The 14,269-nt window shown below is 43.8% G+C and overlaps 1 protein-coding gene across 9 annotated transcripts in view; it reads left to right on the forward strand.

The window, feature by feature from the left end:
• The window catches only part of CD84 (CD84 molecule), a 99,337-nt gene extending 85,631 nt beyond the window's left edge, over positions 1 to 13,706 (forward strand). For 2 of the 9 annotated variants that reach the window (XM_070783480.1, XM_070783478.1), the window contains 4 exons: positions 4,449 to 4,700; positions 5,098 to 5,217; positions 6,057 to 6,089; positions 8,096 to 9,091. In XM_070783480.1, coding sequence (XP_070639581.1) covers positions 4,449 to 4,700; positions 5,098 to 5,217; positions 6,057 to 6,089; positions 8,096 to 8,334 — 644 coding nt within the window. In that variant the 3' untranslated portion in view covers positions 8,335 to 9,091. The other 7 variants (XM_019987848.2, XR_011565109.1, XR_002183698.2 and 4 more) reach the window with 7 other exon arrangements.
• Positions 13,707 to 14,269: the final 563 nt, after the last annotated feature.

Raw genomic sequence — 14,269 nt, forward strand, 5'->3', positions numbered from 1 at the left:
GTTAGTAAGTGACTTGAGAACAAATTAATAAGAGGCAACAGATCAGGTGTTCCATAAAAGTGGAGTGGAGATTTGATCAGGGTTATGTTTGTAACCTTCTCCTTGGAGAAGGCAATGGCAACCCACTCCAGTATTCTTGCCTGGAAAATCTCATGGACGGAGGAGCCTGATAGGCTGCAGTCCATGGGGTCGCTAAGAGTCGGACATGACTGAGCGACTTCGCTTTCACTACTTTTGTAACTTTAGGGGAAGGGTGGTAAGGGTTTGGGCCCAAAAGGCCTGCAGGGTTCACTCCCAAAGTGGCAAACATTGTCCCTGGAAGCCCAATTGCTCTTGAAGGGATGCCACCAACAGATGGACCTCTAGCAGGCACTGTGGGCCTGTCACCCCCCCTAACAGGTTCACTGAGAGGCGCTGTTGATACACATGTTGTAGAAAACATGGAAGATGAAGGCCTGAATCTCTAGAGGGATTGGATATTATATAGTACTTCCCTCCCAAGGGCCAGCTATTTTCTGGTTGTCCCTCCAGAAGATTGTAGAGGCAACATGGTGGGCCTGTAAGAGCATGAAACAGGAGGGAAGGGGCCAGGGCACAACTTTTGAAAGAATGACATAGCCCAAGGGCATAGGCATAACATAAACTGATTAGAATCAAATGGGTCCAAGATGGCAGACAAGTCAAATTCAACTAGGCCTTGATCCTCAATCTGCAAGCTAAATGACACACCCAAAGGCGCCATGACAGTTCCAAGGCACTACCAAAAGACCAAGGAGTGGGTGGCTCCCCAATTGTTGGAAAGATCCTCCCACCCATTAGCATATGACATCGGCCAGCTCACAAAAACTAACCACACATTTCACGGCCAACGCATTTACCTTCTCTGATGGCACACACTCTGTGGCCTGTGCTTCTCTCTGAATCCAAACAAATCTACCCCTTACCTATCACTGTGTCTCTCACTGAATTTTTTTGCAATGAGACATCAAAAACCTGAGTTTCATTAGGTCCTGCCATATGAGTTTGAGTCCCAATCTTAGGTAAACAGTTTCAAACACAACTTTTGGAGATGGAAAGATGACGACCTGCCCAATATTTTGTAAACAGTGGCACAGATGGAGAGAGGAGCTGAAGAATGGGAGAAAAAGCAGTGGGATACTAACGCATATATATGAAATTTAGAAAGATGGTAACAATAACCCTGTGTACGAGACAGCAAAAGAGACACTGATGTATAGAACAGTCTTATGGACTCTGTGGGAGAGGGAGAGGGTGGAAAGATTTGGGAGAATGGCATTGAAGCATGTAAAATGCACGATACTGGATGTTTGGGGCTGGTGCACTGGGACGACCCAGAGGGATGGTATGGGGAAGGAGGAGGGAGGAGGGTTCAGGATGGGGAACGCATGTACACCTGTGGTGGATTCATTTTGATATTTGGCAAAACTAACACAATATTGTAAAGTTTAAAAAAAAAAAAAAAAGCAGTGGGAAAAGCATGCCGAGGAACTCCCTTCATAGCCTGTCAGAAAAACTGCTAAATGCCTGACCTGTACCCATAGTTTTCATTGGCCTGATCCTTGGCACAAAGAAGATTAAGAACAGAATAACCCTCACCCACTTGGGCAACAGCTACTAAGGCATAGCAGATAGTGGAGCCTTCAGGACACACTGAGAAGTAGCCCCGTGCCAGAGACCCTCAACTGCACCCACTGCTGCTCACCTGTTCACAGGGGGTTCAAGGAAACAAGAAACTCGAGATTGTAAAGGAATTAAGATTTGTTAGCCATATGTCCTTCCAGCGACTGGGGCAAGGACCTCTTACCTTAACTGGAGGTCTTCTGGAATCTGAGACTGAGCTGTGTGAACTTTCTGCTGAGTTTGTTTTTGCTGTCCCTGTTTTCAGCATACTAGGCTTCTTGTCACTTCCACTGGGCTGGGTTTCCTTGGCATTCAGCTTCCACCACATGACCTTTTGCCACGTGACTGTTGTCGGGCTTCTTCTGTGCTTGGTCTCTGCCTCATGGGGCTGAGCTGAGGTTGTTTCAGCCAGGTTACATCCGAGTTATGGCACCAGATATGTCATCAGGGGAGTGTGTAATTTCCTAGATTCTGTCTTACTGCAGCAAAGATTTGAAATGGTGGACCAGTGTTATAGCCTGATTACAGCTCCGTTTTATTTGGCAAACAAAAGGTAGTACACCCTCGAAGCATGAGGGCAGGCTGACCCAAAAGGAGAGAGTCTCAATCTTGGCTCCTCTTTTTACATGTTTTGTCTCCTCCCCCTGAGCCTGCCCTATGTAAACTGGGCTAACCCAGAAAGCTGTTTGTTTCACCTGAGGTTCTCAGTCTGGTCCTCAGATTTTCTTTTGTTCTGTTTCTGTGGGCTTTTTTCTTTCTTTGTCTTTTAGCCACCACCATTTTGGACTTCTTTTTCCTATTCTAACTACCTAACAGTAACATCTCTTTGCCTGCTGAGAAAAATGAGATGGAATCCTATTTTCACCACTATCCACCACCTTAACATTCACTAAAAAAAAAAAAAAAAAAACTTTCTAAAAACAAGTGAACAACAAGCAGAGATTGAAACACTGTTGTTAATCAAGTTTCTGAGGAAACACACAGTTTGGTTCCTTTTTCACCATGTATATCTGTATCTATCACTGTCACAGCTAATCAAGGTCTTTACTCCAAACTTATTTAGAAGCTTTTTTGCCAAGTCATCACTAATTCTGATCTGGAATGTTCCCCTCTAAGAGACTCTTCCTGGAAGAGGGCATGGCAACCCACTCCAGTATTCTTGCCTGGAGAGTCCCATGGACAGAGAAACCTGCTGGGCTACAGTCCACAGGGTCACAAAGAGTGTAAGCATGCACAAGAGACTCTTAGAACCAGAGTTTCTGATTAGGTTGGAATCAAAGCCTTTACAGCTCTTACTTCCCATTTTTCACATCCTCACAGGTACAAACAAATGGTTTCTGTCTCTACACTGCCAAATGTATTGCTTTTACAGACTCTATGTTAATTAGAAAGTTATGTGCCAGTTCCTTCCTCTATTCCCTCCCTTGCATGGCAGTAGTGGAGGGGCAAACCACATCATAGCAGATTTGCCAAGAATTAACTGAACTTATATACTCTGAATATGGTCCTTTTCTTATCTCCTGGCAAAGGATCTTTCCAGCTGTACTTCTTCCAGCTCCAGATCTAGTTATTGCATGAACTTACATATAATTGGTTTTTTCGTAATCCTTTACACCTAAAACTTTTATCATTTACCTTTTGGTTGTTTTAGTAAAACCATTTTTTGAAATGAACTTTTAAAGAGGTTTGAAGTTTTCATCATGGGCACTTTAAAACAAAATAAATGAAAAAAAAAAAAGAAAAGAAAACACACATTGACCAGAAAACAGAGCCGAACAAAAATGTTTAAAGATTGTGTCATACAGTGGGGTGCTGATAAATTTTCAACCAGTTCTTAATGATGTGTGTGTCTGTATACACACACTATAAACTGTATTGACATAAAGGAGATGTGGCACACAATTGTATAAGTGATAATATACAATAGCCTTTATTGTAAATTCCATATAGCCAGTTGTTCTCACAGAATGCATTCACTGGTTTTCGCTGAGCATTTATATCCCTAGCCAACATGTGGTTGCAACTGATAAATGAACCAACATGAAAATGCATGAACACAATCAACATAAGTATTGGTTGACATTTTAATTTAAGCTTACTAATAAGAAAAAAGTGATTCAGCAAAGACACATGTATTGGAACTTCATTTGTTCATCAATGATGTGAGTAACTTCTTTGCTGAACTGGATGATGGTTCTCAAATTCTAGAAGAATATTTCTGACTTTTTGTGTGCTAGTCACAATGTAAAATCTTCAGTTTTGTTTGTTTAATCTGCTTTAGAACCCTCTCCTCCATTCCTTTCTTAAGTCTGAAGTGACAATCAGAAAAGCAATAAATCAAGCCCTAGTTTGTAGCATTTGCCAATTCCTTTGATGTAAATACTCCCACTACAGCTGATTTTAAGTCATGCAGAGTTGGGAAGACATTTTACATCATTACAAGGAATAAATATGATAGATATAAATAACTCCTAGAGCATAGATAACAGTAAATTGCGACTTCCCTATTAGTCTAATGGTTAAGACTCCGCACTTTTACCACAGGGGGCATGGGTTTGATCCCTGGCTGGGAAATTAAGATCCCTCATGGCACTGCCAAAAAAAAACAAATAAAAAAGTAAATTGTCTAAAAACATTAGAAAGTGATGAGTTTTGAGGATTTATTAGCTTTGTTATTAATAAAATGTATTTCATTGTAAGTTTTTAACAACCCTCATGAAAATGTCTGAAAATTTAATAGTTGACTCCCTCAGGCTGATATAGGTCATCTCCAGCTTACCACTGGCTCATGTGTTTTCTCCTCACAGGTCGTCTTGAGAAGCCAAAAATTACTCAGAGTTTCGTGACATCTGTGAACAGCACCTGTAATGTCACACTGATGTGCTCTGTGGATAAAGAAGAAAAGAATGTGACATACAGTTGGAGTCCACGAGGGGAAGAGGGCAATGTCCTTCAAATCTTCCAGACCCCTGACAACCAAGAGGAGACTTACACGTGTACAGCGTGGAACCCTGTCAGCAACAATTCTGACTCCATCTCTGCCCAGCAGCTCTGTGCAGGTAACCAAGCATCTCTGGCCATCTCTCTTGGAGTCTCAAAATTCACTCTGACCTGCTGCAAGGCCTGAAACTGGCCCAAGTTCTCCAGAGGAAGGTGCCTTCGTTATGGCATGGCTGGACCCAAGGTGCTTCTCCTCCCAGTAAGCCCCAGAAAAGAGTCCAAAGCCTTCTGGGAGATGCCAGGCATTTCAGGGTATTCTGAGGCAGTCCCCACTCAGCTGCCTGATTCAGTTTCTGATCCTGACCTTTAATAGTGGGCAGTACAGTTTTCCTTGTAGCTTTGGCACTCCCCTGGAGGGCACCTAGTATGGATAGTGCTCTTGAATGTGGACAAGCTTGCCTAACCTCTCTGGCCCATCTCCTGAGAGTCAAGTCTCATTGAATCTTCTGTTTTCAGACATCACAATGACCCCCCATACTCGCCACACTGGACTGATGAGTGGGCTGGCTGTGCTTTCTGTGCTTATAGTCATTCTACCTTCAGTGGTTTTGTTCCTTTTGTGCAAGAAAGGAGAAGGTAGGAGATTTTCTCACAAGGTAAATGTAGAAATGTACCTTCATTTTTTCTGGTATTGAAGTCAGTTATCCAAGGTGGGGTGGAAATGTCCTTTGTTCCAGGGAATTAGTCTTTCTAGACTCCTCAGTGCCCCATCTTACCCTCTCCCAGAAAGACAGCCCTGATTACTGTATTACATTACCCTGAATGGTCTTCCAAACATGTTTCTGGGATCAGCAGGATGCCATGGGTCCAGAACTTCGGTCCAAGTTTAAGTGAGTAAGTAACTGTTAGTCGCTTGGTCGTGTTTGATTCTTTGCAATCCCAAGGACTGTAGCCTGCCAGGCTCTTCTGTCCATGAAATTCTCCAGGCAAGAATACTGGAGTGGGTTGCCATTTCCTTCTCCAGGTCTCCTGTAGGGAAAATCAGAATTGGACACCTCAAGTCAAAGAGAGCCCCTGGGTTCAAGTTTAGCACTGCCATTAACAAACTGTGCTCCATGGGGCACATGTATTTACCTCTCCAACTCAGTGTTCTCACACGTGAAATAAGATTTGGACTAAGTCTCCAAGGTCACTTCCAAGTCCACCAAAACTGTGACCTTTGAAATGTCATTGAGGGACAAGTATTAGTTGTCACTAGATCCCTTTGGGTCCCTCTGGATCATTCTGTAATTGTAACCATTCTAAACTCAGAAAACCTGATCTTGAGCCCTAGGTGAGTCCACCCTTCTATTCCTCTTAATTCTGTGTCCACTCAAAATCTTCCTTTCCCACCCATCATAATAGCAACCATGGATGTAGAGAGGTTCTACCTCTGATTCCATGTTCCTAACTCTCTTTTGGGTCTGATTCCTCAGGTTCCTTCTTGAAGAACTTCAGTAAGAACCCTGGTAAGTTCTCAACCACTAGTTTCCCTGGATGACAACTGGAAGAGATGAGTTCACAGTAGAGTGGTGAAGCCTAAGCTTGTACTTTGCAGACATCTGGGGTGAAGGTCCCAGCTTGACCATCTATCAGCTACCAATTATTTTATCACTGTCTTGGTTTTCTCAGTTGTAAAATACATGTAAAACCAGGTTGTGCAGCATATACTTACTGAACAGATTTAATGAATTACACATATAAAGGACTTGGCCAAGTGCCTGGTACATCGTGAGTACTTTGATACTATCCTTACAATTGACATACCTGGGCTTGGCACAGAAGGAGGCATCCTGGGCGAAGAGAGTCTGTAATATGAACTGTAGCTCAAATAATCTCTTGATGGGGAGAAGTCACACCACCTCCTCAGGCCATAGGTGATCTTCAGGGCTCCTCAAAGAGGCCTTTGCCCTCAATCCCTCACAGCCTTGTTGAAGGGAAGAAGTCCTATTTTTTCATCTGCAAATGAAATAAGAGAGAGCACTGAATCTGGTTCACTCACCAAGTCTGAGGCAGGGACTGCTGCTGCTAAGTCGCTTCAGTCATGTCCGACTCTGTGCGACCCCATAGACGGCAGCCCACCAGGCTCCCCCGTCCCTGGGATTCTCCAGGCAAGAACACTGGAGTGGGTTGCCATTTCCTTCTCCAGAGGCAGGGACTGGGACAGGACTAAACTCTGAAACACTTGATCCCTGTAATAATAGCACTCAGCCCAGACCTGTTGTCTGCAGATATGTTGGTGCTTTGGAATATGAAGGCCCTCAATTCTGGCTATCTGTTTTCAACTTGACCCTCAAATGTTCCACATTAGGAGCAAAGAAAAGCAGTACAAAGGGAGAAATGCATCTATTAGTCCATGAATTCTTAAAACAGACACTCAGTTGTGTCCGACTTTTTTCAATCCCATAGCCTGTAGCCACCAAGTTCTTCTGTCCATGGAATTCTTTAGGCTAGAATACTGGAATGGGCAGCCATTCCCTTCTCCAGGGGATCTTCCCAAACCAGAAACTGAACTCTGGTCTCCCCTTGTAGCTCAGCTGGTAAAGAATCTGCCTGAAATGCAGGAGATTCCAGTTGTATTCCGGGGTTGGGAAAATCCCCTGGAGAAGGGATAAGCTACCCACTCCAGTATTCTTGGGCTTCCCTGGTGGCTCAGATGGTAAAGAATCTGCTTGCAATGTGGGAGACTTAGGTTCGATCCCTGGGTTTGGAAGATCCCTTGGACGAGGGCATGGCAACCCACTCCGGTATTTTTGCCTGGAGAATTCCAAGGACACAGGAGCCTGGTAGGCTACAGTTCATGGGGTCACAAGGAGTCAGACATGACTAAGCCCAGCACAGTTCCCATATTGCAGGCAGATTATCATCTGAGTCACTAGGTGAACCCTGAATTCTTAAAAGTAGGAATTCTTAAATTCCTCTCACTGAGCTTGGCAGGTAGAGAGTTTAACAAATGTTTGAATCAATCAGTCAAGTAACAAATATGTGTGGAGTACCTCTTACATGTCTAACACTGAAGTGGTAAAAGAAAGATATGTACCAGAAGAGACCAACACAGTGTATAACTAGAGAGAATCAATCTAATTGAAAAACTAAGACCGTCACATGAAAAGACTAGCCATACAAGGCAGTCAATGCTAAATGCTGGAGATACTAAGGAAGACCCTGGGTGGAAAAGCTACCTGCAGTGCCCACACAGAGGTTGGGGAGAATCTCTTTATCCTAATGGGGACTGAAAAGAATTCCCACTGAGCTCTGGGTAAGACCTGAGCCAGGTGTCTCCTGTACTGCATGGCATCCCTAAGAAAGGGATTCAATCCCCAAGCAAGGATTCAAACATCCATCTCAAGAGGACAGGAGTCATTTAACCTCTTGGGGTTTCATTTCTTTATTTGAAAAAAGAGAACATTAAGTCATCTCTAAAAATTCATCCACATTTTCATGTACTGTGGTTCTATGCTTGTTTGTGACTCAGATGCTTCCTCAAAGAAAACAATATACACATACATCACAGTTTCAAGAAACACCCAGCCAGCAGAGTCCAGGATCTATGATGAGATCCCCCAATCCAAGGTAAGGTGGTGCTACTCACAGGTCTCCACCACCACCCCAAACAGGGAGTCATGGGTAGCAGCCACAGGCCAGAGGCTGGGGGTGTGGGATCCGACCAAGAAATACCATGTCAGGGAAATGATCCTTCGAATCTTTCTATGAGGACAAGAAAGTGGCCATGTGTCACCCCCTGGTAGCCTCCTGGACTTGAGACCTCATGCTTCTAATTGGGCCTGGCTCCATGTTAGATGTCATGACTAAGAGTAAAGCACCTTCTATAGGGGACCCATACCAGGGGAGCCTCTGATATGAGGTGAGAGCTTTTATGTGGCCACTGACCAGTAAACAAGTTGCTAAGGGGATTTCAAGTGCACAAAACGGAGAGAGGTCCACTTGAACTTGACTTCTTGGTCTGGCTGCAGCAGCAGCTTATTCTCCACAGGCTGATTCACTCTGTCCCACAGCCTGCCCTCCCACCTTCCTTTTACCTGCCTGCCCCTCCCTCACCTCCACTCGTAACCAGGCTTCCTCATGGTATCGCCTTCCTCTGTGCTTCTACCAGCCTGCTCTCCTGAAGTCTCTAAGGAGAGAAAGGGAAATTGAAGTCTGCCTGGTCAATCCAGCCCTGTACTTGGACTAATAGTTCAGCTGGGTTTGTAGAGCCCATGGAAAGCTAAAATTCTGATTAAGCAAGACTCAGTCTGAACCACCAGACTGTTCTTCTTGGCTTCTGAGGTTCTTGTCCAATTGCTACCTATACCCACTCCAACTTCACCCTGATCCTCTCCACCTGGATGGAACCAAAGGTGAAGCTGGGAGAGGAGACCACCTAGTGAAAGTGAGAGCAGGGAGGGCTGATGGGCAGAGGAAGAAGTAAGAGATTTGCCTGGGCTCCCTCACTGAGGGCAAGATGGGTGTTTTACAGGTGCTCCCCACCAAGGAGGAGCCAGTGAACACAGTTTACTCCATAATGCAGTACTCTGATAAGGTAAAGTCTGTCTGATTTTTATCACTGTTGTCCTGTCTGTTCCAACTTTTCTTTGGCATCTTATCTAACCAAACAGGAGTAAAATAGTTCCCTTGGGACTCTGTGCTTCTCAGGATTAATTGCTGATAGCCTTGATCTCCTTCCACACATGCATACAGCTCTGCTTCCCAGGTCCAAGGCCATTTACAAGCTGACTTCCTTGATTTCTGTTCCCAGCCTTTCTATGAAGGAGCATCTAGGTCTCTGAACTGCAGTGTGGAAACTTCAGCCTCTAATAACATCCAGAGCCATTGCTAGCTCACAGTGTATAAATTGGAAGGCAGGTCTGCCATGCCCCAGGCAGACACAGGGCCATACCAGATGCACAGATAGGCAGGCAGAACACAGGTTGAATCCCAGTTGCCACTGGTTCCCTCAGCAGACCTTCACGGTCTGCACCAGGATTAGAAGGAGAATGGGAGGAAACAGAAGAAAATACACTGGGAAGTAGTAGATTTGAAGGATTAATCAGGGACTCCTGGATTGAGACATCTCATAGTAAACTCTCTAGACAAGTTGGTTGGTAATTACTAGTTTGGTTAGTATGTAATTTAAAACCTAGGACTCCATGAGCCAGTGGAAGAGTTGTCTGCAGTATTCTAAGTAACTATAGCATATGACACCAGTGAAAGTGACACCACTACATATAAGCCAAGGTGAAGTTACTGGGGTAAAGGAGAAATGAAGGCTTACCTAGGAACAAGGAAGGCAGGTCACATGAGCCTGAATGCCGCTTCAAGCCTATAATCAAAATCAATGCAGATACCTACATTCCCACCTGCTATTTTTTCTGAGTTAAGAGGGCTTCCAAATGGAGTGACTGGAACAGAGGTGAGGGACTCAGCAAAGGGCAAGATCCTGCTACCCCAGAGTACCCCAGAACCAGGGAAATCTAAGGTGTCTCTCTAAAGGCTTCCTGTGGGACTGGAATTCCTGAGCAGTGCCTTTACGTCAGCATTTCCCTCTTCTCCCTTTTGTACAGATGGAGAAAACCAGCACTCAGAACAGCAAACCTCTTGGGACTTCAAGCTATGAAATTGTGATCTAGGCTCCTAGATGGAATTCTCCCCATGGAAACTGAGCTGCAACCACACATATGGCAAATGATCCAGACCTAGACTTCCTCTGCCCAGATCTTACCCAGAAATTACAGATCACCAGATTCCAACATGTAAGCAAAGAAGGAGACACTTCTTTGGTTATGCTGGGCATAACTTGTACTGAAATAGACAAATGGATCATGCCCTTTCTAAGATGGCTCACTTCCTAACAAATAACAAAGCAGATCCCTTGGCACAGTGCTTCCCATCCTTCTTCACGCTGCAGCACATGTAGAAAATAATTTTTATGATACAATGGAATAAGCAATCAAGATTGCTCATGGCTGGAGGCTGAATATGACTGGATGGGATGACTCTTCCCAGCAATCCCATATGTGGAGCATCAATATTTACACACCTGTAACCTGCCATGACACACCACTTAAGAGCCTCTGTTCATACTCAATATATGGGAGAAGCCCTGGTGCATGGCCTCACCCAGTCCCCCTGTACCTTGGGCAGATAAGCCTCTCACTCAAGTGCATGACTTGATGTATAGAGTGTGGACTGCATTTCAGGCTCTGTTTGTCCCTTTGCCTGGGAACGTTTGTTCAGGGTATACCTGGCTGGACCAGCCCAACCCTATATCACTGTGTGGCATGGAAAGATGTCAGAGCTGTGGGTCTCAGCTGTGCAGACACACTCTTCCAAACGAGTGTTGGAACATGTTCTTTCTGTAGGGACTAGACTTCTGGGGCATTTTTCTTTAGACTCCACTTCAGAAACCTCATAATATTTTTTTCTGGCTAAGTTTTCCTTCTGTATCCCTCTGTAATGGTTCGTTTTGTGCGTCAGTTTGATTGGGACATGGGTTGCCCAGATATTTGGTTAAACATTATTCAGGGTGTGAGTGTGAAGCATGAGATAAGCATTTGAATTGATAGACCTTGTAAAGCAGATTAATTCTCAACACCCCCCCCCCATGTGGGTGGGCATCACCATATCAATTGAAAACCTGAATAGAAAAAAAGGCAGAGTAAGGGAGAATCTATTCTCTCTCAGACAGACTGTCTGAGAGCTGAGCATCTTGAGCTGAGACATTAGTCTTCTGCCTTGCATTTGGACTGGAACTTCCACCATCAGCTTTCCTGGTTCTCAGGCCTTTCAACTCAGACCTCTTTAGCTTGCTTACAGATCTCAGAATTTCTCAATCTCTGTAACCACGAGTCAATTCCTTTATAGCTATTTCCTATAATTCTGTTTCTCTACAAAACCAGGCTAAGATACACTCCAAACTGCCTGATCATCATGAAAAAGAAGGCATCTTCAATAAAGCCATTCTCCAAAAGGAACTCAGTTCAGTTCAATCGCTCAGTCATGTCCAACTCTTCAGGACCCCATGGACCACAGCACACCAGGCCTCCCTGTCTGTCATCAACTTCCAGAGTTTACTCAAACTCATCTCCACTGAGTCGGTGATGCCATCCAACCATCTCATCCTCTGTCATCCCCTTCTCCTCCTGTCCTCAATCTTTCCCAGCAGCAGAGTCTTTTCAAATGAGTCAGCTCTTTGCATCAGGTGCCCAAAGTATTGGAGCTTCAGCTTCAATATCAGTCCTTCCAATGAACACTCAGGACTGATCTTCTTTAGGATGGACTGGCTGGATCTCCTTGCAGTCCAAGAGACTTTCAAGAGTCTTCTCCAACACCACAGTTCAAAAGCATCAGTTCTTTGGTTCTCAGCCTTCCTTATAGTCCAACTCTCACATCCACACATGATCACTGGAAAAACCATAGCCTTGACTAGATGGACCTTTGTTGGCAAAGTAATGTCTCTGCTTTTTAATATGCTGTCTAGGTTGGTCATAACTTTCCTTCCAAGGAGTAAGTATCTTTTAATTTCATGGCTGAAATCACCATCTGCAGTGATTTTGGAGCCCAGAAAAATAAAGTCAGCCACTGTTTCCCCATCTATTTGCCATGAAGTCATGGGACCAGATGCTGTGATCTTAGTTTTCTGAATGTTGAGCTTTAAGTCAACTTTTTCACTCTCCTCTTTCACTTTCATCAAGAGGCTCTTTAGTTCTTCTTCTAACTACTCAGCTATATTTCTGGCATTTTAGGGAAACCCAAACATCAGAACAAAAGACATTGAAGGAAGCAGTCATTCTCCAGAGGGAACTTGGGAGATGATGATACACATTATGAAACTGTGTCCACCTAGTTACTAAGGCTTAGCCCAGAGAGTGGTGGGGTTCAAGCTATGGTTAGTGATCCTCCCTCTTCCCCTAAGGGAAACTTTCAGGTAAGCATTTGAAAAAATTGTTTCCCTCATGTATTAACAAGCATAACCAGCTAAATCCTAAACCACCATGAACAATTCCAGTCTCAATAACAGAAATGAACTGTTTTTAGGAGAATGAAGGTGTTAGTCCCCATTAATGGGCCCATAGAATCATCTATCACTATGTTGGGGGCTTCAAGATCTCCAAAGTATAAGATGCACATGATGTCTGATTTGGTCTAACTACAGCACAAACACTACAGTCAAATCCTGAACTACATGCTACAAGGGGTGGAGTGACCTAACACAGTCAGAAGAGACCTCATAGAGGAAATGAAGCTGAAGGTGGACCTCAAGGTGTAGATGGGATTTGGCAGAGAATGAAGAAGACAGACAGCCTCCAAGTGAGGAAGGCATAGAGAAAGAAAACAGCAGGACCCCAGACACACCATGCACGATCACAGTCCCTTGCCTATGTGTGGCATAGTGCTCAGCTGGAATGTATGGCCCCATCCCTTGTTCATTTATATATCCTTCAATACCCAGCTCAAATATCACCTTATCTGTGAAGCTTTCTGTAGTCAAAATAACTATGGTTCTTTTTGCACTCCTTTCCCCACCCCTATTGTCTTTCTGTCACTAAAACTCATTTCATTCTACCTTACAGTATAGATAATTGTTTGTTTCCTTATGTATTGTTCATTACTTAAAGGCAAGGCCCATGACTTCATGATCAAGAAAAGGTGATCATGAGACGTATTAGCTTTATTCGTCTTTGCATTTATCATCAGCCAACATGGTGCCTTGCACCTTGCTTTATGAGCTATAAATGCTGTTGAATAGAATTGAAAGTGATCAGCTAGCTTGAAAAAAGGGTATATATTGGAAGTACTGATGGATATAAGCCAATAAGCATAGTGGAATCAAATTACAGCAAGCACTAAATATCAACATGAAAACATCAGAGGCCATTCCCAGTACAGGGGCATTTGGAGAGAAAAGATTTTCAGAGTTAGACAGATCTTCTAAAACATCAAGTAGAGCAATGAACCAGGTATAAGGCAGTCACCCTAGGGAAGGGTATGGAAGAAGAAATAAGAGACATAGTCTCAAAGGATGTAGAAGTTTCAAAGTCACACTGAATAAGATATTTTTCCTAAAATAAAAGTACTTCTTTATGTGAGTTGAGAGATCACTCATGAACATATGCATTCGGTAACTGCTGCCCCTGCCTCTCCCTGGTGTGCTTACTGAGTCATGTTCTTAGTATTCTAATTCCCCAGTAGAAAGTAGGGGTTGGAGGAGAAAGGAAAGAAGGAAGGAAGGGGAAAGAAAGGAAGAAAGAAAGATGAAGGGAGGAAGGAAGAAATGAAAGAACTAGAACTAAGAGTTCCTTGGGTCTTCCCAGGAGAACAAACCTGGGGTGCAGCCAGTGCACAGAAACTCTTCAAGTGACTTTCGGGACTCAGGAGCACCGTGTTTGATTCTTCTCTATGAATCTTCTGATTTATGAAGGCATAAGCTACTCACTGCATTCCCATTCAGTTCTCAGATTATCCTTCTGTAATATGAATGGGATCTTATTTTCCCCTTCACGTCTTTCCATATAAGCTATATTACGACCAGCAGGCGTATAAAATCAAACTATTCTTTCAGTGGAACAGAATCTTTACTTTTTAACTGGTAGAAAATTGCTTTACAATGTTATTTTGGTTTCTGCCATGCAGCAACATGAATCACTTGTAA

This window comes from Bos indicus, chromosome 3 (assembly GCF_029378745.1).
Source record: "Bos indicus isolate NIAB-ARS_2022 breed Sahiwal x Tharparkar chromosome 3, NIAB-ARS_B.indTharparkar_mat_pri_1.0, whole genome shotgun sequence".
Taxonomy (NCBI): domain Eukaryota; kingdom Metazoa; phylum Chordata; class Mammalia; order Artiodactyla; family Bovidae; genus Bos; species Bos indicus.